The sequence below is a fragment of the Anguilla rostrata genome, chromosome 9 (assembly GCF_018555375.3).
Source record: "Anguilla rostrata isolate EN2019 chromosome 9, ASM1855537v3, whole genome shotgun sequence".
Lineage (NCBI taxonomy): Eukaryota > Metazoa > Chordata > Actinopteri > Anguilliformes > Anguillidae > Anguilla > Anguilla rostrata.
In genome coordinates, this window is record NC_057941.1 from 38,818,377 (window position 1) to 38,844,554 (window position 26,178).

The 26,178-nt window shown below is 39.7% G+C and overlaps 1 protein-coding gene across 4 annotated transcripts; it reads right to left on the reverse strand.

Moving 5' to 3' along the window:
- Positions 1-454: 454 nt before the first annotated feature.
- On the reverse strand, positions 455-25,464 carry hnrnpl (heterogeneous nuclear ribonucleoprotein L). Of its 4 annotated transcripts, none has more exons than XM_064352064.1 (14): positions 25,290-25,464; positions 24,012-24,130; positions 16,885-17,122; positions 14,784-14,871; positions 13,883-13,977; positions 13,694-13,766; positions 9,758-9,793; positions 9,196-9,264; positions 8,642-8,928; positions 4,235-4,356; positions 3,877-4,078; positions 3,611-3,668; positions 1,555-1,650; positions 455-831 (listed from the first exon to the last, which is right to left on the reverse strand). In XM_064352064.1, exons 1-14 carry the CDS (start codon positions 25,377-25,379, stop codon positions 773-775), a joined length of 1,632 nt encoding a protein of 543 aa, XP_064208134.1. In that variant the 5' UTR covers positions 25,380-25,464; the 3' UTR covers positions 455-772. The 4 variants fall into 4 exon arrangements, with proteins under 4 accessions (XP_064208134.1, XP_064208132.1, XP_064208133.1 ...); XM_064352062.1 differs by having other exon boundaries at positions 1,555-1,665; XM_064352063.1 differs by having other exon boundaries at positions 1,555-1,660; positions 3,609-3,668; positions 25,290-25,462.
- Between the last annotated feature and the right edge of the window lie 714 nt (positions 25,465-26,178).

A 26,178-nucleotide genomic window follows, 5' to 3' on the forward strand; every position in this document is an offset into this window, starting at 1 on the left:
TTAATGATCTTTAGGTTTGCAAGTGTGCACACACACATTTGCCAATATGGACAACTACATACACGTGCATAAACTTGTGCTTTAGAGTGTGGGTCAGTAAGGGATGTCATGACCATGGTGACCCTGGAAGAAAGTGGAGGACAGTGAGCACTATGGGTGAGCCACTCCTAATAATCCCCTTCTGTTCTTTTGGGTCCCTCGGGGAAACTGAGGGAATTCAGCAAGTAATCATACAAGTTCTCCACCATTGTCATGCTAGTTTAAAAACAGAGTGAATGGGAAAATTAAGACCAAAAAAAATAATAATCGCATTGCACAATTAGGATATCTCACAGAGAAAAAAAAGTTTGTCCCATTAATGAAGATCATTAAGGTTGAAATATTTTTAAATATGAACTTGTCCAAAAAAAGGAGCTACATCTGTATGCAGGTACTGAACAACAACCTCCAGTCATCAAATTATTATTTTTTATTTCAGAACATAAAGACAAACTACACTTCCTACTAAAGCTGATGTAGTCCTAATGCTGATTAGGCAGCTGAACACAATCTTTAATTGAAAACAATTTTTTTTTAAAAAAAATACTGGTACAAAACACTTCCTCTTCTCTCTTCAATAAAACGCATCACTTCTGTGTCAGTGTGTCTCACACCCTCCCATCCTGCCACAGTTACATACTAAAGAATAAAGACAACTCAAGACTGCACGGAAACAGGGAGTGGGAGGGACGTGGAGGGGTGTTGGGAGTTGGGTGATATCCAGGGATCAGTTTCAATTGGCATGCTGGGCAGTGGAAAAGCACAGCTTCAGGGTGTACGGGTATGGACCATCTGAAACAAAACAAAGTGCATGAATATCTTCAGTACAGTCATACATCGAACAAAAACCACTACCTACAGGACAAATTTAATTTGACAATTCTAGGGAGTGCATGTCAGTATAAAATCTGAATTGAATAGTTTGTGCCTGCAAATAACAAATATCTAACACACCACACCCCTAGTAAAACAATTTTACTTTTATTCTAAAATATAGAATGTGTACTCCTTACATTTGGTTTTTAATTATGCACCCTTTATATTAGCACTACGGTTAATAAACACCATTACTCAGTTTTTGTAAAACCCAAAGTACATGACACATCTAAGGTTAGTTTAAATAGGGTCATTTTAATGCAGAGTAGGCAGTGTTACTAAAGTCCACACTGTTAAAATGAGGCTCTTGAAATGGCTGTGCATGCAGGGTGTTAATGCAATGGGATAATTTAAATGGCTGTGCATGCAGGGTGTTAATGCAATGGGATAATTTAAATGGCTGTGCATGCAGGGTGGTAATGCAATGGGATAATTTAAATTGCTGTGCATGCAGGGTGTTAATGCAATGGGATAATTTAAATGGCTGTGCATGCAGGGTGGTAATGCAATGGGATAATTTAAATTGCTGTGCATGCAGGGTGTTAATGCAATGGGATAATTTAAATGGCTGTGCATGCAGGGTGGTAATGCAATGGGATCATTTAAATGGCTGTGTATGCAGAGTGTTGGCACACTCACTGGGGTTCTTCATCTGGTAGTGGTTCATCATGGCCAGCGCCTCCATAGCATCGTTAATGGACTCCCACTCCAACAGTCCGGATGAACTGCGCTCACCTGGACCCCCACCCACAGAGACAGAGACATTCCAATTTATCTACACTGCATCAGCCAAACACTACACCATGTACATATCAGGAAAACACCCGGCTAAGTATAATCAAACTGAAGTCTTGACTGTTAACACTTAATCAAAAAATTATTTTGGAAATCATCTTACAACATGGGACATCACAGAATATGGATCATTTTGATCCAAAAAAAGTTCTGAAGAACTGGACTCTGAAGCCAGTGCAGTGACAGAGCCAGGGCAAACATTGCAGTTATAAACAGACAGGAAGGAGACAGTAAAGTATCTTTTACCATTTTATTTTCCTTTAAATGTCTGTCTTTTTTATATTAAAGTGTCTTTATCTCTGTAAAGCAATTTATGCTGTATATGGCTGATAAGTGCTATACAAATGAAGATACTTATTTTAAAGCAGTACATATACATTATTCAGAATATAAATAATTCTGAAGTAGAGCTGGGTGATATGGCCAAACCATCACTTATTTTTCATAGTACGGTTGACGGCATAACGGGATTAGATTTTCCAATACAAATTAGGGCTGTCAAACAATGGTTAAGATATTCAAATACTATTCAAATTGTAAAATTAAATTTAAAAGAGGAAGACCAAAGCAAGGTTTAAAAAAGAAATGGTTTTAATGTTTAAGTGGAAGCTTGATAAGTGATAAATGGCTGGTAGCCAACCTTCGTTAAAGAAAATATTGTAATTACTACGGTTTATTTAATCGCATTTTAGAATATACTTTGTCTTAGAGAATTTTATTTTTAATCAGGAATAAAGGTGCAGATAAATGTTTTACTTTATTTAAATCACAGCACAAACAAGAAATCACAATAACTTCGATTGTTTAAAAAATAAACTTAAGAAGTGCTGATGTTTAAAGTGCTTGACAAACTCTAATAAATAAATCAAACTCAAATAACTCAAACAAAAGTGTGCGCTGCTCCTGGAGGAGTACAGGGCGTGGTTTCACACATACATGCCTTATTTTTTTCCCCCACCAAAATTCAGCGAAGAAGAATATCAGGGTCAGAGACAATCAGAGGCAGAGTAGGGGCAGGTCTTCGCAGAATGCAGGTGAAAAAAATAAATAACGCTACACATATACACACACTGTACTACGACGGAGTATTAGGGCCACATTAAGGGGGGAAAAAATTAGGAGATTTTGAGGATAAAATCGTAATATTACGAGAATGAAGTCGCAATTTAATGAGAATAAAGTCATAATATTTCAAGAAAAAAGTTGTAATAATACGAGAATAGTCGTAATTTTACGAGAATAAAATCGTAAACTTTCGAGAAAAAAAAAACAAATTTTTAGGAAAATATACTGCCAGCAACCAACAAAACGGGCGAGAGGACAGTCTAATGGCAGCCTGAGCCTGTAATTTCCTCCAAGCCCGTGTGCTTCTTTCTTCAGAGTAGACAGTTTCGTGCACAATCTTTTCAATGTCCTGATACTTATGATAATGTGGTGCTGATGTGCCAAAAGATTAAGTATTTTGTTATTTGTGAAACCTATACTAAAGTATAACTTCACAAGATGCTCCACCTTCCTCATTTTAACTCAGGCAGTAGGCTGCTCTTCTGATTTCCCGTCTAAAATAACATGTATCCGAAAATTACGACTTTATTCTCGTAATATTACGACCTTATTCTCGAAATATCAGAATTTTTTCCCCTCAATGTGGCCCTAATACTCCGTCGTAACACACAGAGACAGACCTGCTAAATGTCAGGCGCACTGGTGCGACCAATGAAAATGTTTAGTCGCACTTGACAGATTTTTGGTTGCACTCTGGAGCCTTGCAAATCTAAAACTGTGGCGCACAGAGCCAATTCAAGAAGCATATGCCTATGTCTCCAACATATGGAGCTCACTGTACACACACACACACACACACACACAGACACAGTGTGTGCTGTGAGAGCAAACTTACTCTTTCCAGTGAAGAGCTTAATGTTAGAGGGACTCTTCACTCCCAGCTCCTCGCAGATCTGAAATAAATCAAAACAAACAATCTCATAAAGGACCTTCAGATGAACATGACTGTTATCTACAGGTATATCTTGATCTTGTATGCTGAAACAAGCCCCTCCACAGCCTGCATTTCAATATACCTCCTGTGTGAATATCTCTATGGAAATTCTGGGCAGGGCCCTACCTTTGTGAATATTGTTATGAACAGACATGGCAAGGCTCTACCTGTGTGAATATCTCCACAGAAACATCAGGCTGGCCATTGAAGAAGTGCAGCACATTGCTGGGGTGCTGGATGCGATTCTTGGCTGCCTGCTCTGGAGAAGTGAATCGGTTGTTTCGGGTCCCATGGAAGTCCTTAAAACTGCTACTGCCATCCTCCAGCTCATATGACTGACCTGGCATGATGGCCTGCTGCTTTGACACACTGCAGACACAAGGCACTCAAGCTTAATTGCACACACACAATACCATCAGCTTTATCCCTCTAAAACACACACAGCAATTGCAACTTTTTTATGTAGCTACAGGGGAAGTACAACTCACACATGGCTGTCCCAAATAAATAGGAATGGACTCTCACCAAACGTTGAGTTTTTGTCCAAACAGGAAGTTGTTGTTGAGGTGAGTGATGGCACGGTCCACGGCGTAGCAGTCACCCATTTCCACCATGGCTGCACCTGGCTTGCTCTTCATGAACTTCACCTACAAACAGCACAGATACTCAACCATACATAAATACAGTACATAAACACTAGTTCTAGCATTAGCCACACTGAAATTTACAAACACAGGATTCTGAATTTTACCACACGGAAAAAAAGGCAAGGAAAAAGAAAGTGCTGGATTCTGAAAATACATGTTTACATACATGTTTCTTGTGAAATTCAACTCAGTTTTCAGTTGAGAAATGGCTGTACTGATATTCAAAACATGTACAAATTTTGAGCCTACAAACTTCTGGAAAACATACCTACTGAAACAGCTCACAGTAAACTTGCTAACAGCTCACTTACAGTAATGGCACTGCAAAGGCAATTCTGCTTTTAAATCAGTTTTGCACGTCTGTTATTGGTCAGCAATAATTTATTGGCCATCTGGCTTTGATGCCAAGCACAAAACACAAGTTCACGGGCCCGTACCCTTGCCCATTTAGGGGGTACCTTATTTAAAGTCGTAATGCTGCAGATGTGAGCATCACAGAGACTTGTAAAATGGCTTAAATGAAGCAAGACATTTGTACCATTTACAGTACTAACTTAGATTAGTTTATATTAAAGTAGAAATAAATTAGAAACTTAGGAAGAAATAAAGTGCCACAAATGCAATTGTCTAGGCAAAAAAAATTAATTAATTTGCTCTTTTTTTTTTTTTTTTAAGTTTGCAATTAAATACTGAGAGATTGCATATATACAGCAGGTTAAACTATATATGTCCAGAATCAAAGATTTCTTGACCACAAGTGCGTAAAATCTAAGGGTGGGTATGCAGAACAACTACAGATCTATAAAGCAAGTAGTAAGCAGTGTACCCAGTGTCTCCAAATCTATCCAAAATGTCTAAATTATGCATTGCTGTAAATAACAACATAATCACCAATTTCACTACAAATCAACTGTTTTGACTCAAGAAACACACTTCCTTTGCATCATTTTAAAGTGAGAATTACAAGCTTTCCATCAGTACAGTGGCCTAAAATATCTAGCGGTCCTGAAACATATTCAAAATCTCTCCAAAAATGAATAAAATGCTTTTTGTCCATTATAAAGCATATACATGTGCCCCTTATGAAGGTTTAAGATGAAACATTGATATCAGACTAAAAAAATAATGCAAAACCATTATCACACAATGTGGTACAGTACCTAAACATGTAATCATTAACTCATATGTTTTTCTGTACTTTACCGTATGTGATGTTCTCTTGTATGGGGATGGGACGATATTAAAACAATATTCAACCGTCCACCGCGTTTTGGCAATATTCCATTTCAGTTCACATCCGGTGCATTAAACACAAACACTACTTGGCAAACCAATGCTTACGTTACAGCGTGAAATATCCTCATTATAAAATACCACTAACCTTTTTATAAACACTCAATTTCAAAAATAACGTAGATAACCTAAATATTTTCAAAAGGAACACTTACATTTGGACAATGAAATCTTATCTGTGTTCAGTAGATAAAGACAAAGAAAGTAAATCAATGCTGTCATTCCCCAGTTCTTAGTTGAGAAAACAGTATATCAGCTAGGTCTATCAGCAAACATATGCCTTAGCCATGCTCAGAATTTCTCAAGAATAATATTATTTTCCAAGAAATGACAAAAGTCATCGATAAAATTTTGCCTGGTGCAGTGTCTTTTATTGCCACCACAGACGCAGCTGAGACAAAACTTTGTTACGCTGAGCTATAAAACGCTATTCCAAAAGTAAAATTAGACATATTATACATTGTTAGGAAGCTTATTCTGTCACCAATTGAATCGATTAATTGTCAAGCCAGATTGTACTACAAAGGGCGACAACACCGTCAACAACATGCGTGGTATCACACACAGCTCATTCGGAAGGTACCCAAGTGTCACAAATGCGCGTATATTTCAAAAACGGATTGTCCAAGGCAATATGACCACTCCGTCTCAGGAAGGGACATCTCTACACGTAAAACCAATGGTAAGGTTGTATATTTAGTCCATATTTAGTCGCAGATATTGACAGTAAAATGTCATGGTATAATTTTTGAAAAATTCCTCTTCCGTATCTCAGTGTTCAGTGAGCAGCCTTTTTCACAGCTGTACTGGCATAACTTCGGTTATTGTTGGCTGCATCTTGTTGCTATGACAGAATACAATTTTTTAGTGGTAAAAGAATGCTTCAGTGTATGCCCAGATAGACACTATTGTCCAGTGTGTCATGCATGGGGGGTGTAGTTACAGATCAGACTGCAGGGAGGGGGTGCTTGGTAAATGGATGACCAGCGTGACAATGGTGGCGCTTAGAAACTCCATCTTCAGCATAGTTGTCCTGAATCGTCCACTAATAAAGCTAGAACACAGAGTTTGTGTTTTCAACTCAATTTGGTTGCAGGAGCACAGAATGTCTGAATTGAGCAATCTAGGCATGCCGGCATGCCGACCACTAGGGGCATTGTGCGAAGTGGTTAATAAAAAAGCTAGCTAGTTACCTGGCTGGCTAGTTAGCAACTCTATATGGTTTAATTCAATTCAGTAACAGATTATCAAATAATGCACAGACTACAAAGACAGAGAACATATTGTGTCAGCATTATCTTGGAAGCTAAAGCTCAACATCTCAAATTTAATAAAGGGATATGTAGGGTGTTGAAAGCTGGTCTGGCTCAGTTTATTGATGTAATACTGGCCTTGGAGGCTGACTACTAAGGTTAAAGGGATAGCCATACCTGCATCACTTAGCAGAACTAACATTGCTTCTGTCAGCAGCCATTCCTACAGCTAGCACAGTTAGCAGACAGTAGATTGTTATTGATCATCTAACTATGGGTAAGATAACCAAAAAGCAGATTTTTCAGAAAGTTGGGCTATCCCTTAAAAACTTTCATGCCTTTAGCTACAACCTCCTTACAGACTGACTAGCAGCCTAAAGTGATCAACTACTTCAGTAATCTACTCCCAGGCTGGTTATAGTAGCATACATGTCCTAAATCTGAAAAGCATTAGCCTGCACTAAACTTTCAAATAATGTGCAAGTCTTATTTCCAGCCTCAAAGAGTGGAACTGTACCTACCCTTCCAACACTGATCGAAATGGGAGAAATCAGCCTTGAAGGAGGATGCACGATGAACCATTTCCATCGACGATGGAAGGTTCAGTTCCAGCCACTGTGGCTGGTTATAGAACATACACCTTTAATACTATTTGAAAGTTTAGTGCAGCCTCACAGTCAGGTAACTGGGTAAATCCTTGCAGGCTGATGCTCATTTATCAGATCATGGAGGTAAGAGCGGTTGTCAGGCAGTCGGAGGGTTGCCGGTTCGATACCCTGCCCTGGGTGTGTCGACGTGTCCCTGAGCAAGACACCTAACCCCTAATTGCTTCCAATGAGCTGATTGGTACCTTGCATGGCAGCCTTTCACCGTTGGTGTGTGTGTGTGTGTGTGTGTGTGTGAATGGGTAAATGAGGCATCAATTGTAAAGCGCTTTGGATAAAAGCGCTATATAAAATACAGTCCATTTACCATTTACCAGATCATCTCTGCATGCACACAAAGCATGGAAGCCACCCACAGCAACAACAGTGATTGACAAGCCGATTTCAAGTTGTATACTTCTTCGTTTCAACTGAATATGTAAGCAAAACAAACACCCAAACAAAAGCTGAACATTTGGGCAGGGCCAGTTGGAACTTGATTTTGTGATCTGATGCGGGCAATACCTGTACAGTTAGCTGTACAGTAACGCATTCTAAAATACCAAAAACCAATTACTACCCAAAACATAGGCTCCCACGCGGGCCACAATCATGTTTATATTGCACCTTTACTTCATATTACCAACACACAAACAAGATGGGTGCCTCTTTTACCCATTACATAAACTGTCTAGCTAACATCTGCAAGGAATGACAGCTAGTTAATGCTGAAAACAAGAAATATATGCAAATATGTTGCAGTCATTGACCGAATAGCCACCAATATGTGGTTTCCATTGTATACCTACTTCTACTGGTTACGGAATAATGGCGTGAAATCCAAATGCATACATTTTCACGGTCCATGGGTGGGTGGATGATGTTACAATATTACGTCACTGGTTTAAAATGAGTCACGATTCAGTTCGATTTGCAATATGCACCGTATCTGGTAAATGGCTGAAAATATTGTTAAAAAAAAAAAAAAAAAAAGATATTTTATTCGTATCGCCCACCGTTACATCTACATTTTCAAAATTTAAACTAGCAGGACTTCTGTTACCCTATGAAAGGAGGACAGATAGAGGTACTGACCCTCTCCACATTGCCATAAAGGCAGAAGATGTTGAAGACACGGTCAGCGTTGATCTTGGAGGGATCCAGGCCATACACCATAACCACAGGGGAGTCAGCATGGGGGCTGTAGTCTGGGGGGGGTGGGGCATGGCCATACTGAGGGCCCCCGTAACGCTGGTTAGGACCCCCACGGCGGGGCCCTCCCATTGGGGGGCCCATACGACGCCCCTCATAGTGGGGTGGGGGGGGGGGTGGCCCATAGCTCTCATCATGGTAGTGTCCATGGTAACCACCTTGTGGGCCACCTGAAGTAGAGGGGCCAAATGTGATCCAGTTACACACAATACCATAGAGCAGCCCTCCAGTCACATGTAATACAAACATAAGTCCTACAGTTACACACAATACTACAGGAGTCTTATCCTAGAGCAATTCTCCAGTCAAAACACTACCACAGAAGTCGTCCAGTTAAGTTATGGATAAGTAAACAGGATGCACTGAATAGTTTATTATGACGATTATTCATGAAAGATGAATAAGATTGTACTGAGCTGCAGCACATTTGGTCTTACCATACTCTGGAGGGTGGTCTCCCAATAGCGCTGGCTGTCTCTGCCGCTTGTTTGGGTTGGCATTCAGGTCTGAGAGAGATGAAAGGGAGGGAGCAAGAGGAGAGGCAGAACATGAAAACCGGAAACAAAATGCTGCAGATCCAGAGCAGCACTCAAGGCTTTGACAACGGCTTGGAATGGCAGAGAAAAGAAAGCAGCACACTGTGCACGGTGCGCTGACATGCATGTGGGATCCACAACTGATTCAGGGCATTAGAGCCAACACAAGGCTTATATTACATGAGACTCAATCAGACTACAATGCAGGGAGCTACTCATCCACATCAAATACCTCTTTACTGGGACACTGGTCCTTACCACCACAAATGAACACATGAGACAGTTAGGAAGGAGGCTCCCAGGCAGTTATAACTTAGACTGGAGAATGAGGAGACTTAGACTGGCTCAAATAACCACTGGACAAGCCTGACACTCCAACAGCATTTAACTTTGCTGAAATGTGTTTAGTCACATGGGGATGGAGGGATGGGGTGGAGTACCTGTAACATACACATACACACACCTTGTGCATTGCTCCAACTGCCATCTCCTTCTGCATCTGTACAGGTACATATATACACGTCAAACCAGAAGACAAAACCGTCTCAGTCCAGTTCTACAACATTCCTTTTGCCGACTGCAGTTACGATTGTCGCACTATCCTCAGATCTACCTGGTAGTTTAATATGCTGCCAGTATAAGGTCTTGGCCATGGCTATTCTACTCTGAAGCTGGATTAGGGCCCACATGAAGCCTGTCGGCCATATTTACCAACCACACACCCCAAAAACAAGCTGTACCGCATCATGAAGAAACCAAAACATTCCAGCCCATTACTAAAAGGGGCAAAACAGGAAATATTAATATTCGAAAACAGAAAAGTATACAGCACCTTCCCCAAATCAACACACGCCTATCAACTTCAGAGACTAAGCACACAAAAATGGTAGAACCTTTAATAAGGCCAATTTCTCTTTTAAACAATGACTGAGTGTTAATAGCAGCGCCTGGGTAGTGTTGTGTGATGTAAGGCGATGTGACCCATGTCACTCCGTAATACTGCTATCGAGAGTTGGAGCGCAAACCACTACGCCCCCTGCACAAACACACCCAACTCAAATTTCACAAGCCATTTTAAAATGCAACAAATGCACCATTGTCTTTTCATCCCAGAACTAACAGAAATACTAAAATGCAATGAAATCCCTGAACTGTGTGGTGACAGGACAACGGTCATTTTGCACCTTCTGGGTAAAGTAAAATGAACAGCACTTAAGTTGCTTTTGTCACAGTGCAGAAATACACATGGAATGACATTTGGGAGGTTGACAAGTATATTTCTAAATTGGTCATAGCAACAAAGTGTCTTATTTAAAACCATAAACAAAACCCATATCATGAGACAGAGGTAAAAACATGAGTGCTGTCTACACCATTCCATACAGACATGACAAAGCAACCAACACCGGCACTGCATACTACTGGTTCTGCATCCAATTTTGATTACCTCACACAACTAAAAAATACACAACCATTAACATAATGCAATGAAGGGACAATTGCCCAGTATTCAACTTAAAAAAACAGTTTGCGAAGCCAGGAGTACAAACAAAAGAAAAATTAGGCAGCTAGTGTTTGGGAGGAAGTGTTTATTGCTTTAGTCCCTACAGAGTGGACAGTGTCCCAATGGAAGCCTTTCAGCCTAGTGTCTGGCACTTAGCAACACTCAAAACATCCAAGACAGACAACTGTATAAATGCTGCCCTTATATAGAACCTTCAAACTTGAGTGTTTAAATACTGCCAATATACCCAATACAAATTACAAATCCAGCATGTCAATATGGCTGTAGTCATACGGTGGAAAATACATACAGCACGACAGTTGGCCTCTGAAGGATGTCAATAGCAGAAGCCAAAGCTGAAAGTCTCCCATAACCCCCAACATAGTGTGTCCATTACCAAAAACAGTCACCTACAGAGGAATGAATCACGTCAAGAAAAGAGGCGGAGTGTACTTACAGCGCCCAATCAGGGGAGGGGATGAGGGCGCTGTGGATAATTCTGCACCCTCCATTTTCATTTCATTCCTTCACTCCCATCCTCCACTCCACACATCAGAAAAAACCACATTTATGTTCTTCTGCTCTTGTTTGTACTTGCTGGTGTTCTTGGTGGTTTTTTTGGAGGTGGTTTTTAAAATAAATTTCTGCTTACCGTGCTTTGACCGCAAAGCAGACAGTTTGCACCATTTCAGAAAGACGGATGTCCTCAGACACACAATTCCAAACCTGCATCACATGGAAGGTGTTACACAGGCGTCAAGATTCTTCAAACCGCACACTGAGGTGTATTCAGAAAAAATGTAAATGCTGAATCAACACAACAGAAGGGGGAAAGGGGGGGAGGGGAGAGGAGAGAAAACAGAACACCCGATTCCATGAACGCACGGAGGTTTGGAAAAAGCACATAGTCTGTTTGTCTGCCTTTGTCAGGTGTCTGCAGCTTGTGTCTTCGTGGTCTCTGCAGCTCCTTGTCTGTCTGTATGAGTCTCTGTCCCCCCAGTTGCTTGTGCAGGGACTGCAGCAGCTCCTGTGGTGTGGTGTGTGTGTTCAGCACGGCGGACAGTGCCAGCAGTGGAACCCGAGACACCCAAAGGAAGGGGCAGAACCGAGAGGACTCTGGAGCATCTCTGGTGTGAGCTGTGATCTGGTCTCTCTCCCTTTGTCTCTGTATGTTGTGTCATTTGTTCCTTTCTCAGAATGTGTGTACAGACATCCTCTGAGCTCAGGTGAAATGGCGTGTGTATCAGTCAAATCCTGCTTCAGTCACACAAGAGGGCGGCTGGGAAAGGCATAGCTTAGCACCGACTCCAAACCCTGCCCCGAAAAATGTGTTATGCAGAAGGAAACGGGTAGAATCTTCACAGCTCTGTTGTTCTGTAGTAGCAGTAGGAGCAGGAGGAGGAATGTCAGTGTAGTAATATTGCATGTGTTTGTTCTTGTGGTCCATCTGTGGGTTGGTGAGTGTTGTCCTTGGAGACTTGGTGTTGAGTGGTGTTGATAGCAGGATGTCTGTCCCCCATAGTTCCGATGTCGCTGGCAGTAGTTGGTGTTCTGTTGCAGGTTCGGTACTTTGAGTCGCCTGTATGTGTGTCATGGCTAGGCTGTGAGGAGCAACTGGACTTTCACAGGAGTTGGTCGCAGAAACAATTATCGATGGTGGACAGCAACAAATTAAACACACGCCACAGCACTGCGGTTCCTAATAAAGCCAATCCAAGGCCATCGCAACAAACTACTGGTCAAAATAAGCAACTGAAATGATAAGTTCCTACTGCGCAGAAATGTAATCATATAGCAAGCATAATGCATTGGAAATAAATAGCATCATGCCTATATAGGGTTATATGGATATGGGTTATGGCAAATCAGCCAGGCTGCTACACTGACAGAGAAAGGTCACTATGCCAGTTGGTCTCAAATATACAAATTAAAACTATAATACCAATGACAACTGCTGCAATTTAAAGCAGCTTTTCCAACCATGAACTGAAGACCGAAGGTTTCACAATCTAAATCAAAATTCCAGGAATATCCATCTATAAATAGTAAGCATCCTAGGGTGTACATGAAGTATATGTGTGTGTGCTGTCACATGCAGAGCCCAGAGTACCAAACCTAGATCGAACTCCCACTGTGAGCCACCTACTCTGCCAAGGCACCCACTACCCAGTCACTGCACGCAGGTGAGGAAATAATACAGCATTGTATAAGCCATACCTGCCCCAAGGAGAAACATTCCAGACCGCTCTGATAACCCAACTAGATAAGGACCGTGCCCCAAAGAGGTGAGTAAGTGACACATGCAGTCCTGGGTGAGCACCAGCTGTATGCCTGAAAGCATACAGAGGGCGGGGCCTATCAGTAATAGACTGCTGCCCTGAATCAAAGAGCACATGGGAGGTGGGGCCTGCATGTGACAGACTGCTGCCCTGCGGTTGCTCCTCACACCCTTGCCGTGTGTCAGTGCAGCACTGTGGTGTGCCATTAGAGAGGACAGGAACCAGCACCCTGTGACCAGCGCAGACGTAATGCCTGTGAGACAGCACTATGATACGTGATTCCCAAAGCAGGGTTAGTCTGGACCTGCTCACTTTAATTTTGGCAGGCTGGTGGTGGACTGGATCAATCCAGTTTAACCCCCTTACTGCAGGGCAGGGCACAACTGTACTGCCCACCTTCAAACCTTCAGAGTGGAGCAGGGACTACCTCTGCCTGGCCAAATTAATCCCCACCTTAATCCACTCTCAAAGCACGGCTGGGTGCAACTAAGCCAGAAACCCTTGCTGTGGTCAAAGGCATTACCCCCGGAGGTCTGCCCCCCCTCCCACCCCTCACAGTGCCAGTAAGGGTGCGGAAGAATGGGGAAAGAGCTGGCAGCCAGGCTACTTCTGTTACCTTGGTTACTCAGGTTAGGATTGGTGTAGTCCCAGGTGTCCTGGTCATTCTTGAAGACATTTAGACGCGTCGGCTGAGTGAATAAAATGGAACCCATTAGCCCCTTTCGCCCCACAAAAACCCATTAGCCACTTAATCTCAGTCACCCCAACAGTATTCTCATACAGACAGTTGCTCTGCAAGACTCACCTTGGCATACTCGATCTTCAAAGTGCAGCAGCCAGAGTAGATATCAGCCCCATTGAGAGAGGCTTTGGCTCTCTGCGCACTCTGCACAGAGTCGAATGTTTGTGAAGTCAAGGACAAAACTGCCATAATCCATATCACTGCAAAAGATCTATGGGACTTAATCGGTTACAAACCTCCAAAACGATCACAGAACTGCATCTATGGACAAACACTATACAGCATTCTAATACAGTTGTGTAATCTGTGCAAATAGGGATAGGAAAAATGCTGTGGTTGAAAATTACAGTAACTTATTAAACAGTAAGCACCAAAAAAAGAGGTATTAAATTAAATCAGTTTAAAAAAAAACAGGCAGCTGACCTGAAAATGCAAGAAACGAATCACCAAAATTGCAAAAATCACCACCCTCAAATCCAGCTTGGTGCATCAAAATAAAAACACTCAAAAAAGAAAAAACAAATACCTATCTCCCAATTTCTTAACTTCTTTATTATCAGCATGAAACCAAAAGTACTGACTGACTGGATCATCAATTTGGTTTGAACCACAATCAATGACATGCAGTCACCCACTTCATTCTCCAATTAGAAACTGCCTCCTCTGTGGACACTTTGGTTTCTAAAGTTTCCAATAGATCCATACCAAAATTACAAAATTGTAACTGTAAAATTGTGTATGTGCACATAAAATATAGCAGGACATTCATTGTTATGAATCATTGTTTTTAAATTGGAAAGCAACTGGCTAGCAAGTCAGTTACTAAAATCATACCTTGCTGGGATCGTAGGCTTCTGTCTTTGTTATGCCCTCAACTTACTTCAACTATCAGCCGAATATTTGACAGCGGCTTCTTCATATGAATGAATGAATTGTGAATAAAATGACTTCAAAATGAAAGGATATTCAACCATGGCCTGCACGCCATTCTTCCTGAAGATGACGATCCTTTGGACAGGGCCACAGTTGTTACAGATGGTGTACAGCACATCCTGCAGGTAGAAAAGTACAATTATCAAACCAAAAGACCTCAATTTGATTTTCTACTTAGAGCGCTCTCAATCCATCCAGATTGTTTTTTGTAGAAATACTAAGAGATCTCTTGCCCAAATGTCTAAACATGCTCAAACTACATCATTCCATTCACCATATTTTTGCTTTTTGCCCAATAATAAGGCAATAGAACAATGACTCGGTAGGTATACAATTCATTTAAAAAATATTTTTCAAATACAATTTAATTTTTTATTTTGCATAGTTGCAATGTAGGCCTAGAGCATTGCAGCAATTCACACAACTTCCAAGAACAACTTGAGTTCCACCATCCTCATGCACCTTCTGAAATTAAATTGAGTGAAATGGTAACTTTTCTGCAGTGAGATTGGAAGTCATCGGGGTAGATAAACATTATTCAAGAACTACTGGATTAGCAGCTTCAAAATAAGCTAAAATGGCCAGTTGATTCAACTTCAAGTCATGTGTTTGAACTTGATAAACTTAAGTTTGTGCAAGGTCATTTAAACATATCATTCCATTGCATTTTCCTGGTCTGTTCAGGGTCAAAAAAAGAATAATAATCCATATAGACGAATAACAACACCAGTACAGAATACCCAGATTATTATTTTTGGGTGGAATAGCCCTTTAACCACTTAGTGCAAACCCCCTAGTGGTCGGCACGATGGCGGGCCTAGATTGTTCAACTCAGACATTCATTGCTCCTGCAACCAAAGTATGAGTTAAAAACAGAAACGCTTTCTTTTAGTTTTATTAGTAGACTATACATGACAACTATGCCGAATACGAAGTTTCGCAGCGCCACCACTGTCGCTCCACATTACATACTGTAGAGTACAGAAATATACACAAGAGTGAATTATTACACATCTAGGTACTGTACCGCATTGTGTGAAAATGTTTTTGCATTATTTTTTAATCTGCTATCAATATTTCATCTTAAACCTTCATAAGGCGCTCATTTATATGCTTTATAATGGACAAAAAGCATTTTATTCATTTTTGGAGAGATTTTGTATACGTTTCTGGACCCATAGATATTTTAGACCACTGTACTGATGGAAAGCTTGTAATTCCCACTTGAAAATGTTGCAACAGTGAGTTTCTTGAGTTAAAACAGTTGATTTGTAGTGAAATTGGTGATTATGTGATTTACAGCAATGCATAATTTTTAGATTTCTAAAAGATTTAGAGATGCTGGGTACACTGCTTAATTTTTGCTTCATAGATTTTCAGTAGTTCTACATATCCACCCTTAGATTTTATGAACTTGTGGTCAAGGAACTTTTGATGCAGGACATATATAGTTTAACCTGCTGTATAAATGGGATCTCTCTCATTTCATTGTAAACTAAAAAAGAGCAAATTAATTTTTGCTTTTTTGGCTGAACAATTGCCTTTGTGGCACTTAATTTCTTCCTAAATTATGAATATAAACCTAATCTAAGTTAGTAGTGTAAATAGTACAAATGGCTTCATTTAAGCCATTTTTGAAGTCTCTGTGGTGCTCACATCTGGAGTTATAAAGATTTTAGTCTCGCATAGCCAGACCTATCTCCAGGTTTCAGTGCTGTGCCAGCGCTGGAGAAAGGTCTGGCTCAACCCATTATCATTCCAGTACAGGGGAAAAAAAACACTCTGGCTTGTTTGTATTTCTTTAAACCAATCACAATTGGCTTGGGCGGCGCTAAGCCCAGGATGCAGCGACGGTGCCCTTGCAAAAACAGTACTACGCAGATAGCGGAACGGGAGGAGAATTCCGACTGAAGCAGTCGGCCAATGGCAGGCTTATACCCACAGTCTATATCCTGTGAGTCAGACTATAAAGCTTTAAATAGGGTACCCCCTAAATGGGCAAGGACTGGCCAGATTTGGCATATGCGCAAAGGGGTTAAGTACACATTATTCTCTACATGGCTAGGATCCACTTGCAGTTTCTCAATGGGGTGCACAGTAGCATGTCATTACTGTGGTAATGGGGTAGTTACCGTAGTGATGGGGTAGATAGGATTCATGATGGTGAGTAGCAGCACATTGTTGACACTCCGGGAGTCATCAGGGTCCCCAGGCCGAGATATTTTCTGGCTAGTGGAGTAGTTGACGAAAGCAGGGTGTCCAGCAATGTAGATCTGATTGTCTGAGGCGTAGTTCACCGCATTGCAGGAACCATTCATGTCTTCATACTCCACCAGAGCCTGCCGCTTTTTTGGCATCACAACCACATAGCTGCAGAGAGATTAAGTAATACTAAATTATGACCAGAGATCCATGAGAGGCTCAGCCACAATCCCCAGAGCTGAAGTACAGTTACTTCATCAGGACTCGGCACACTGGATTACACTTTCTTTCCATCTAAAGGGATATTTATTTCTACTATAACTTATGTAGTACAAATTGGCCAAGTAGAAATTAAAACTCCAGTTAGAGTCCAGTTCAAATCATAAATTAAGTACTTCCAGAATATCAAAAAGACCATATGCTTCCACAGTACTTACACTCATAACAGGTAGGAAACACTGACCAATAACTGCACTCCCTGACACTACGTGCATTGTTACCCTACCCTGTTTATGCCATGTTAAGTTGGCAGCAAAATATCCATACTGGGGAGAAGGCAACAAAATTGGGCCCCAGAGTTGGCTTCAGCAGTTCCCTGGTAAATGTCACTCTGGCACACCGTACATTTCATTCCGCTCCTCTCCCCCAAATCCCAACACAGCACTTTGGTTCAGGGTGGCTACCAAGCTCATCGGGAGACAACCATTTTCATCATAACTTTGAACATGCGTTTTTCTGAGTGACCTAAAAAAAATACAATAAATGGCTTCAGACCAGTCCTTCACTGGTCCTCCCCCATTTAACTTGGGAGTAATGGTTAATAAAAGCCTTTCAGGTTCTAGGCACTGTGCTGTAGCAGTAAAAAAAAAAAAAAAAAAAGGCCAACAGGATGCTGGGATTATATAGCCGAAAGTATTGAGTATAAATCCAAGGATGTTATACTTATCTTATACAATACATTAGTTAGACCACACGTATAGTATTATGTGCAGTTCTGGGGACCGTACTGCAAGAAAGATATAGGCTAGAGGTTCTTGAAGTTCTAAGAAAAACAACCAAACTGATTAATCGTCCCTTTAGCTTTTTCAGACTGCCGTAATTTTACTCCATTTTACTGCCATTCTTCAATTCCACGAAAAGACCAGGAAGACTATGGACTAATTTATGGTGCATGGTTCGCATCTGGAGGGCACACTTTGCTGCTCGGCTAGCAGTAACTTCGAAGGAAAGCAAACGGTGGCTGAGCACTGCTAATTTAAATTTTCACGCAAATCCGAGTTTTCGTTCTATTCTTGTCATTTTGCGATTAGCCTATATGGAATTGACGATGAGAAAGTAATCAAACAGCAAATTGTTTACAACGTGTGCATGTTTTCTGCTGTTGTTGCCAGTTATATTGGAAATGTGAATGCATTCTGTCGCCTCGGATGTCAAGACATGAAAGTGAATGTTCGCATAAAAACATAATGAATGTGTTTGAGAGGATATATAAATATATATCCTATTATTTTTGTTGCACAACAACGGTCCAAGTCCAACTACCAAGGACAGTTTTGCTTGACAACGGTAAAATATGCCCAAACAGCCGCGGAAGAATATTTCAATTTCAGGTGATTAAATCGATAAAAATCAATAAATACAAAAGTAACCATATATAGTCATTGTTGATAACCCGTTGTATAAGTGGAATAAACCCCTCCGGGCTGTCCCGGCTATTAGAAAATAATGTAGGCTACTTCGGTGGTAGTATGGGGTTACAGAAGAAATCATAGGACAGATGGACCGACAACAACGTCGCTTTTTCATACGTCAGTGGGCTAATTTGCCTAATCTTCGCTGGACTTTAGACCGTGGTGGAAACGCAGACAACAATGGGCTAGTACCTGGGACTAAAAGTTCCGGGTACTTTTGGTGGAAACGCGACTTAAGTCATAATGTTACGTTATGCTAATTCTGCTTGACTGTTCCTCTCCCATTTAATTGTGCCTGACTGGTCCTGCCCCATTTAATTATGCCTCACTGGTCCTCCCCCATTTAATGCTTCAGTGGTATTCCCCCATTTAATTATGCCTCACTGGTCCTCCCCCATTTAATTATGCCTAGGTGAGGAATAACTAGGGGCGACATAGCTCAGGAGGTAAGACCGATTGTCTGGCAGTCAGAGGGTTGCCAGTTCAAACCCCGCCCTGGGCGTGTCGAAGTGTCCTTGAGCAAGACACCTAACCCCTAACTGCTCTGGCGAATGAGAGGCATCAATTGTAAAGCGCTTTGGATAAAAGCGCTATATAAATGCAGTCCATTTACCATTTACCAGGAAGAAGTCCCAGGTGGTTTGGTACTACGGATGCCCTGATCGATCGCATATATATATATATATATATATATAAAAAGGCCTACTTCAGCATATCTGTCAGCGTAGGCACCATTCAAGTATTTGTCTGTAATGGAAAACCATGTGCAAGACCCCGATACAAAGGTCAAACCTGGTTTGGCGATTTTTCTGAAAACATATTTTGACTGTTTATTTTTCATGTATAATGTCATAAATGCTACAGTATAATCAAATAACACATAAATCGCTAACGAGGCCAGAAAATAACAGCTGTTTGCTTTAATATGTTTTTAAAAATTAGCTGCTTCCCTCTTCCATGTGATCACTTTCGTTGGAGTCTTCTTTGTAAAACTAAAATGATTTATACCACACGTTAAACTCGTGGTACAAAGTAGCCTATACGAAAGCATGAATAAATATGCTAATAACCGATGAACACCGAAAACATTTCACAGTGAGTCTTGCATGTTATTAAGTGTGTAATAACTCCTTTAGTGCAATTATATTTTTTAATGACCCCATTGTTTTCCATGCAGCATAAGCGCAGCCACAAATGCTCAAACACCTGCCCTTCCAACGAAGTAGGAGAAGCTACAGTGGCCTGTAAGTTCCAAAAATGATGTCATTGTCTATGACAGCATCGAGTAGCCAAGTGTCACGTGATGAGGTTCTTTGATAAATTTATAAAATGTATTTAGTTATTTAGTCTGTAAAACTATAGGTCATAGCTTACAAGTAAGATAACGATTATGATTGTTAATTGTTCCGCATTGTGGTACCGTTTTATTGCTAACGTTAGCTGCATTGCATGGTAAATCATAGAAAGACACAAAAACTATTACACTACTAACACTTACATTACAGTGTGAAATATCCTCATTATAAAATACCACACCTATTTTAAAACACTCAATTTCAAAAATAACGTATATAACCGAAATATTTTGAGCAGTAATGCTTACGTAGCAATGATGAAATCTTATCTGTTTTCAATAGATAGAGACAGAGACAGAAAATCAATGATATAGGCTATTTCTATCCGCTTCTGTCTTACACCAGAAAATGATGTCAGCTAGGTCTATCAGCAAACATATGGCTTAGCTATGCCCAGAAGTTCTCAATAATAATAGTATTTTCCAAGAAATTACAAAAAAATTGTTGACAATGTTTCGTTAGGTGCAGCGTCTTTTACTGCTACCACAGAGTGAATGCGTAACTGAATGTGATAACAAAACTTTTGATTATGCTGACCAATAAAACGCTATTCCAAAAGCAAAATTAGACATGTTATACATCGTTAGAAAGCTTATACTCTCACCTAATGAATAAATGGATTGTCAATCAAGCCAGACTGTACTAAAAAGGGCGACAATGCCGTAAACAACACGTGTGGTATTATGCACAGCTATTCTGGAAGCTACCCAGGCATCACAAATGCGTGTATATTTCACAAACAGATTGTCAAAGACAATATATGACCACTCAGTCTCTTCTTTCTTTGTCTTCCAACAAGTGCATTCGCGCCACCCACCAAAATTAAAAACGCAAACAAAAAAAAACCACGAAAGGCCCTCTCTAGAGCCGTTTGTCCATTCTGGGATACTGTAGAAACATGGCGGTGCAACATGGCGGCCTCCGTGGAAGAGGACCCCGCTCCCTATGTAGATATAAAGGGCTCGTTGTACGGTAACGAAAACACAACGATTCTTATTTTCATGGGATTGTACACTAATATTTTCTATATAATATATTAGGGTAAACGTCCCTATTAAGCCCACCAAATCCGCTTTTCAGACATTTTTCATGTATACTGCCCCAATTTAAGTGAGAACATTTTAGTTATAATGAAAGTCTAATCTCTCATTTGAAGTGTCAATAATTCATTTATACCAATTTCTAAGTTTTATTGTTTAATTGTCAAAATATGTCAAAAGTCTGGCATGGGCTTAATGGGTCCTAACGTACCCTTAAGCCCATGGGTGTTCCAAATAAGCCCACTTCATGATTTGTTGATAAATAAATATATATTTAAAAAATCCTAACAATACAAACTTGTTCTATTCAAATCTGTAATCTCTTAGCTCTCAATAGCTATTTTCATTTTGTCTCCACTCCTATCCTATGGCCTGTAAATGGCATTTGAAATAGGCATGACCAGCCTTTTTGCTGTGTTGTCAACACAGAAAAAGTTAAACTTACAACATGTCTTCTTTGGAATGTAGCCAAAAAAATATTTACGAACAAAATCAAAACTATAGTGGAAATTACTCTTCAATACTTCATCTTTCAATATGTGTTGTCATTTTGTCTGTATCTCTATCCTATGTTGTGCTGTTGGCATTTGAAATTGGCCATAATTTCTGGTACAGTCAGCTGGTTGAAAGTGCAGGTGTTTTTATGAAGATTTCTGAAGACCGACTGACTGAATGAAAAACAAGTTCAATACTAATGTTCTAAGGATAGTAAATGAGTCAATTTCAGGATTTACAATTAAACAATACATTTTTAAATGTTAAACAGATTTAGGATAGTAGTTTGAAAACATTGTAAAAACACATTTTAAAACCATTCAGTTCATTGTGGAGTAACATTAAAACATACAGTTCATTATGAGGAGACATCAGTCATAACATATTGAAGCTCATGTATTATTAGCCTATAACTTAAACAAAATAAACAAGAAAGATGTCAACATTTCTGCAATTTCTACTTTCTCCTAGACTAAACGTAGGCCTATGCTCTTGTGTTGTGGTTGTCTTTGTCTTACGCTAGCAAGTCGTTCATGGCTTTCATCTTATTTTTGTAGATTTTCAATGACCTCATGATTGCACAAATAGAATGGTCCAGGTCCCTACAGCCCTGCTTTGCAGAGGATGAACTTGCGCTTCTATCATGTGTGGGCATGAACTGTAGTTCTTTCGTGTTTTAGTCATCTTAAACTAAAACTCATCTGAAAAGTAAAGATTAAAAAATTATTGCTAATGTTAAGATAGAACACAGGCCTATCCAGAATGAATTGACGTATGCAATATCACTGATATTTAAATATGGGTATTAATTATCTGAATTATGGAGCTGATTCATCAGGTGAGGTCAAAATTAGGGAGGAAAATGGTTCAGAGGTCAAAAGGGAGAAAATCCCCATTGAAACACAGTAAAGTGGGCTTAATGGGAACAGGTGGGCTTAAAGGGAACATCAGTGAATTTATGGTTAAAAACTGAATATTTGATTCTACTCACATGACATTAAAAAAACAACTGTATGAAATAAATCTATATATGGTGCACTAACATAATATGAAAAGTATAAATTGATCATGTACAGAAGTAATTAGCTATACTCATTTACATCCACCTCAGACAGTGTGATTTTTTTGCTAGAGTCCCCTTTAAGCCCACCAGGTAAAAATGTTAATTAAAAAATAAATAAAGATAAACATACACATTTATTGTCTATTTAACAGTATAATAATATAAACTGCATACAAAAATATAAACTATACATGCTTATCATGCTTTATGTCATTGCAATGAACCATACTATGTAGCTACTGTATTGATGCAGCATGTGGTCTGTTTGCTAGTGTGCTAAAACTCATATTTTGATTTCAAAAGACACAATATTTCTAATTCAGGTAATATTCTAACATATGTCTCATTCAAAACACTAATCTCTTAAATTTTGATAACAAGTGAGTACTTTCCAAAAACAGGAGTAGAAATATACAAAAAATGTTATTTTCTGAGGGTACCAAAATCACCTAAGTTTTTTTGCAACTTCTTCTGGGATCAGCAGGCACATGCCACACATATGCTTCGATAACTCAATATCGACAAATGTGATTGACTTACAATAAAAAGTGTCATTTACGTAACAAGCAGCTTCATTCGAAAAAACATCACACAGCAAAAAATGATGATGTAGTTTTTTTGAATTTGACTCAGAAGTTGCAAGTGGGCTTATATGGTACGTGGGCTTAATAGGGACGTTTACCCTATATTCCTTTTCTGCCAAGTCTGTTCCACTAGATGCCACTAAATTCTACACACTGCACCTTTAAGTAGATTCAAAAAAGAAAAGCTATGCTCATTTTGCTGTTTATCTATGACCATTTAGTTAGCAATCTATGGGCTTGCAATGCCTAATCAGAGTAATTGATGGGAGAAATTTACCGGTAGTTTGTAATGAATTAATTCATGTGTCAATGACTCCTTGGTTCGACATCAGTTCCAACGGCCTCCCCACGGTCAACCCCATGTGAACCAATATCACCAATATACTAGTTGGTAATTCACATTGTACGGGCCATTGGGAAAAGTAGATTGTAAGCAAACAAAGTGTGGGTACACGTTCTACAGAATGAAGACTCATTGTTATGACTGAGCTCATAACCACTAGGCATGCACAAACATAAAAATTTCATAGTACAATTATCTTAACCAACATTTCTCAAAATACAATAGTCTCTTGAAAATTTGCAAAATAAGTTGAATGTTTTAAAACAGTATTAAAACATACTTCAATGACTGAACATAAAAATTTATAATAAAATAAAATAATTTATATACAACTCACAAAACTTTTTTTTTAAACATGCGTTAAAAAAAAATTACATTTTGGCCACGCCAAAGACTAAAATAAACATTTTTTCAACAAAATAATGTGCAGCATATTGAATTAAATGTAGAAATCCTCCCCCCCCTCTCCCCCCCCCAAGGTGGTACCTGATCGTTCCAAATTCCTGTAGTGCCTCAACCAGGTCAGCCTCAGTAATACCATCCACAAGTCCCCTCACATGCACCACAGGGGAGGGCAGTGTCTTATGGGGATCCTCATAACCCTCCTGCAGAGACAGAAGGCAAGTTACATACCTACCCAATTCACTACTGCCACAACTGCTATCCATTAGTAAAACAGGTAGGCCTAAAACAACCACACATTCACCTCAGTCCAGTTGTGGAATTGATGGAACCCTGAATGATGACTTATTTGAGGGGAGATGACATTGTCATTGAGTTATAATTATTGGAATCATAATTAAATTGTATATTGTATAAAGTTATAATTCTAATACAAATTTAAATATAACTAGAAATAAATCTTCACGGTTGAAAAAACCCCAGGTAAAAAGCACGTAGTTAAGAACGTCTGGCTTTTATTTTGACATCTCTCACCCTAGTGGTTACCGGAAGTCACTTGTGCTGGCTAGCTTCCATAGTCAATCGAAGCTAAAATACATTCCAAATCTACAACTTAAGATATTTACTTGCATCACTTAATTAGTGGCAAATGCAATACTGAGTAGCTTATTTTCTAGCTAGCTAGAGTTACTGTAAACTATCCAGTTTGCTAGTTCAACTACGTGCTATGGCCTAGCTATTCAAGTTAGCCATCCAGCTTCTTAATCTTATTATCAAGATATTAATGGCGATCTTGATTTATGAATATTTAGCGAACCAAACTAGTTAAGGTTAGCAACCAATATCTTAACATAACGTGGTTTGGCATGTTGGCGGTGGGTGAACGTTTATTCTGCCGGAAAAAATCCACCAAGATCAGACAACGACCACGTAGTTAACTAGATTGGTAGCCACCGGTAGCTAAAAATGCAACGAGGCTTAAGGCACAAGTTAAAACAGGGAAAGCCGCGCGAACTAGCTAGCAACCGACCGCTATAAGCTAGCTACATTTCTTATGGTTCATATTACTCGTTTGAATGTTCAGCGGCGATAACGTTAGTTTCCAACTACCTCCCTGAAGTAATGGAAATGAATGAATGAAATGCATGTACATTAGCTAACTCGACGGCCTCAATATGTGCGCCCTAGCTAACGATAGCGACATTGCCGAGATAGCTAGCTAGCTAATTAACAATAGATTGCGAAAAAAAGAAAGATTGCTCGCTAGCCAATTTGGTTTGGTCAATTAAGAGCGAATAATTGAGTATTTAATTTATAAGCAAACGTTTAAAAAACAATTACTTGTAACGTGCAATACTTTACCGTAGCCATTCCTCCGTCGTTATTTTCGGTTTTCTGTCTTTTCGTTGCCCTGCCTCCCTCGCCGTAGTAACGACCGGCCGGTGCAGCCATGTTGTCCCAGTTAAAAAGGCTTTAAAAGCGATGACGGCGAAATGAGGTCGATGGAAAACGAACGACGAAGGGAATAAAAGTTATTGTTCTCCAAAGACTGAGGGAGAATTTTAATTGGTCCGTGATACCTGTCAATCTAAATGAACGTTATAGGATTGGCCAGACTTGTGTGCCAATCAAAAAGTGTCACGTGAATGTACAAAAAGATGGACAAAACCCTGCGACATCACCCAAAAAGCGTTTTGAAACCGGGGAAGTGCAGCTTTCGGGCGTCGCTATGTTGTACAAATTGGAGCCAGAGACTGCGCAGTAGGGAAAAGAAGGGCCCTTATGAATTAACAAGTATGTAAATTAACGTGAGAATACATCCAATAACAGTTTCAGACTTGTACAAAGACAACTTAGTAATTACAACTAGGACAGGGTACTCCTTAGCTTTGATTTAAGAATTCAGCTTGCTAACATTTATGACAGAATTAACAGGAAAATTTGACATTGGCTAGCTATAAGAATACCCTGTCTTAGATTCCAAATTATTGCTACAGCCATTGCTCCTAAGTCTTGGTAAACAATTTCAATGGTGCAAAATATGATGTCATATTTCTACAGGCAACAATATAATGGATAACATCAGAGTGTAATATAATAACTACATTTGAGTGTACTGTAATATTGAACAACATAGAACAATGTTAATTCATGCTGCATTGAAATTTTTCTTGCTGTAATTGTGTTTGTATGCCTACTTTATAATGAAACATTTTAATTCATACCGTTATTTCAACATTCTTCCACGGCC

Coding starts and splice junctions, on each gene's coding strand:
- hnrnpl (XM_064352062.1), bottom strand. CDS start 25,379: ATGGCTGCACCGGCCGGTCGTTACTACGGCGAGGGAGGCAGGGCAACG. Junction 24,131..25,289: donor ACGACGGAGGAATGGCTACG/GTAAAGTATTGC, acceptor CTGTCTCTGCAG/GAGGGTTATGAGGATCCCCA. Junction 1,666..3,610: donor TAAGCTCTTCACTGGAAAGA/GTAAGTTTGCTC, acceptor TCTCTGTCTCTG/TGGGTGGGGGTCCAGGTGAG.